We start from the raw sequence: 3411 nt of genomic DNA on the forward strand, positions 1-3411 counted from the left end.
ATATCAATGATATCATCCTATAATTTGAGTATTGTGGGGTCACCCTTCTTGAGTGTGCACAAATATGGATCTCTTCGAGTTAGTTAGCCAGATAGCTGTCTTCCAAATTTCCTGGCACAGACGAGGTTAGTGCTTCCAGTGTTTTTTTTTCTCAGCTTGCTATACATTTCAATAGGTATTCCATCAATTCCTAGAGCTTTGCTTTTAGATAGTCCATTCAGTGCAGTGGAATTTATTCCTCAGCATAATTGGTTCTTGATTGTATGCTACTTCCTGAAGTGGTGGAATGTCGATTAGTTCCTTTTGGTTCAGTGACTCCATGTATTCTTTCCATCTTCTCTTGATGCTTCCTGTATCATTCAAGATTTTCGCCCATAGAGTCTTTCAATATTTCAACTTGAGGCTTGACTTTTTAATGGAATTCTTTCATTTTAAGATATGCTAAACATGTTCTTCCCTTCTGGCTTTCTAATTCTTCAAATGGAAGAAAAGATGAAATCAAGGAGTTGAACAGACAACTTCATCTTTTCTTTCATTTGATTAGCTATTCTATGATTAAGAGCAAGTTTCAGAGTTTCTTCAGACATCTTTCACCTTTTCTTTCTTTCCTGTCTTTTAAATTACTTTTTGCTTTCTTCATGAATGTCTTGATGTTCACCCACAACTCATCAGATCTGTCATCAGTGTTCAGTGTCTAATCTTTTTTTGAGATGTTCTTGAAATTCAGGTGAGATAGACTCAAGGTCATATTTTGACTATATGAACTTGTTTTAATTTTCTTCAGCTCTATAATTAATTTTCATATGATCAATTGATAATGTGTTCTACAGTCTGCACCTGGTCTGGTTTTAGCTGCTGATATTGAGCTCCATTGTGTCTTCTGACAGATGTACCCATGTTGATTTCTGTGTACTCCACCTGGGAAAGTCTATGTGTGTACATAATCACCTTTTGAGTTGTTGATAAAGGTCTTTACTGTGAACAATTTGTTGTTTTTTGCAAAATTCTATCATTCCCATCTCAAATCCATATTTTCCAACTATGGGTCTTTCCTCTTTATATGTCCCAAACTTTTGCATTCCAATCACCAATATATGTCAATGCATGTTGACTGCATGTTTGATTACTTTCAAATGCTTTTCCTCACTGTTAATCCTTGGCTTTAAAATTACTCAATTAGACTATCGTTGCATAAGAGATTATACTAAGCAAATGCACATTCACACACACACACACACACACACACACAGACACACTATTAAAAGTCTCAAACACAGTGGTATTGGGTTGATTCCAACTTACAGTTACCTTGAAGGACAGAGTAGAACTGCCTCCATGCTGTGGCTGGAGATGGTAAACTGCTGATCGGGTTAGCAACCCGCCCTGCTCCTCACACCTGCTCTGTAGTTCAGTATAATTGGTCATTCATTTACTGTGTATCGAATCTTATAAAACAACAACTAAAGAACCAGAATCTCGAGCTTAATTCCCAAACCAATTGTTTCTTCATATATAATATTGGGGTGCTAGTGTCCTTGGAGGATAAGATTTCAGCAACATTCCTCTTTCCCAAATTGGTTTCAATGAAACAGACTGAGGTTTCTCTGAATTGCTTGCTAACTTGAAACAAAGAGAAACCAATTGCCCACACTATCTGTAGTTATTTTGATTTCAGTGTCAATTCTTGCTTTTAAAAATGTAGACGGGGGCGCTCGGAGCATCGCTGTGAAGACCATGCTGCAGCCAAACATCTTGCTCACCGGTACACCAGGGGTTGGAAAAACCACACTAGGCAAAGAACTTGCATCAAGATCAGGACTGAAATACATTAATGTGGGTGATTTAGCAAAAGAAGGGCAGTTGTATGATGGCTATGATGAAGAGTATGGCTGTCCCATGCTAGATGAAGATAGAGAAGTTGATGAGTTAGAAAATCAAATGAAAGAAGGTGGAGTTATTATTGATTACCATGGTTGTGATTTCTTCCCTGAACGCTGGTTTCATATAGTTTTTGTGCTGAGAACAGATAACACTGTATCGTACAAAAGACTTGAAACAAGGGGTTATAATGAGAAGAGGCTGCAGGAGAATATTCCGTGTGAGATTTTTCAGGTTCTCTATGAAGAAGCCATGGCCTCCTACAAGGAAGAAATAGTACATCAGCTAACTAGCAACAAACCGGAGGATCTAGAGAATAATGTAAGCCAGATATTAAAGTGGATTGAACAGTGGATGAAAGATCATAGCTCTTGACTGTCAAGACTAGCCACATGATCATCACTCCTCCTGAGCTCTCTCTGCCCATCATAGAAATGGTCCAAGTATCAGTAACAGTTTCATATTAAAAGTGTGCCGCAGGACTAGCAAGCAGAAAGTATCAAAGGTTTATGCCTGGGCTCTTTTTATCTCCATGAGAAAGCAAAACCATTTGAAATATAATGAGTAAAGCATTATTTAGGGTTGAGAGTAAAGATTCTTATTGTTTAATGCTTCAACTGTTAAAGGATAAATGAATCTAAGTGGGTGAATATCTGCTGACTTTATTTCAAAAGAAAATTAAGGTAATCTTTTAAAATAAAACTTCTAACAAAGAAAAAAAATGTAGACATTAAGTCTTTAAAATTCACAAAGGAGAATGTCCACAGAAATTTGGGGAAATGGAGAGAGGAAAATACTTGCATTCTTTCTTAAGTTGATCTAAAAAGCTGAATAGAGGCTTACTGTTTTTGTGGTTGTTAGGTGCCATCTAGTTGCTTCCAACCCATAATAACCTCAGGCACAGCCAGCAGAGCACTGCCGGGGCCTGCGCCATCAGCACAATGAGCTGAGCCCATTCCACATTCTGGCCAATCCCTCTCCTTGGGGGCCTTCCTCTTTTTGAGGTCCCTCTATGGTAGGAAGCGATAAATACTATGTAAGTCTCTAGATGAAAGGACTATTTTACCTTTATTTTAGATCAGGGCATATTTATATTAATTTTAAAATTATTATTAAAGCAATCTTTATTACCATCTGTGTGACTCACTCACTCACTTGTCATCAGAATGGGCAGGAAAAAAGATAACTGGGACAAATACTGATGTAAACTTTCATTCTGGCAGCATGAGATTCCTGGCGACAGTGTGTTTCATCATTATATTAGGAACCACGTATGAATTAGGTTGAAGAAATGGAAAGCATAGAATACAATGATTGAAAACTCTTTTTAAAGTCTGGAAAGCAAGACATCAAGAAATAAAGCATCCACATTGTGATTTAGTCACATGGTTGCATAATTTGAATTTATGATTTACCATTTATTTTCTGACAGTGTTTTTCTGATTTTATCAGATATTATTCATTTTCATTAGTACTATAAATGATTCTCACTCAAAATCAAAACAATTTTCAGAAATCTTGAAAACCAGTAGG

General features: G+C 36.9%; 1 protein-coding gene across 1 annotated transcript; it reads left to right on the forward strand.

The window, feature by feature from the left end:
- Window positions 1-1711: 1711 nt before the first annotated feature.
- LOC142424176 (adenylate kinase isoenzyme 6-like) lies at window positions 1712-2359 on the forward strand. Its single transcript, XM_075529276.1, has one exon. The coding sequence runs from the start codon at window positions 1735-1737 to the stop codon at window positions 2251-2253; it is 519 nt and encodes a 172-aa protein (XP_075385391.1). The 5' UTR covers window positions 1712-1734; the 3' UTR covers window positions 2254-2359.
- The last annotated feature ends 1052 nt before the right edge of the window (window positions 2360-3411 follow it).

This window comes from Tenrec ecaudatus, chromosome 13, assembly GCF_050624435.1.
Source record: "Tenrec ecaudatus isolate mTenEca1 chromosome 13, mTenEca1.hap1, whole genome shotgun sequence".
Taxonomy (NCBI): domain Eukaryota; kingdom Metazoa; phylum Chordata; class Mammalia; order Afrosoricida; family Tenrecidae; genus Tenrec; species Tenrec ecaudatus.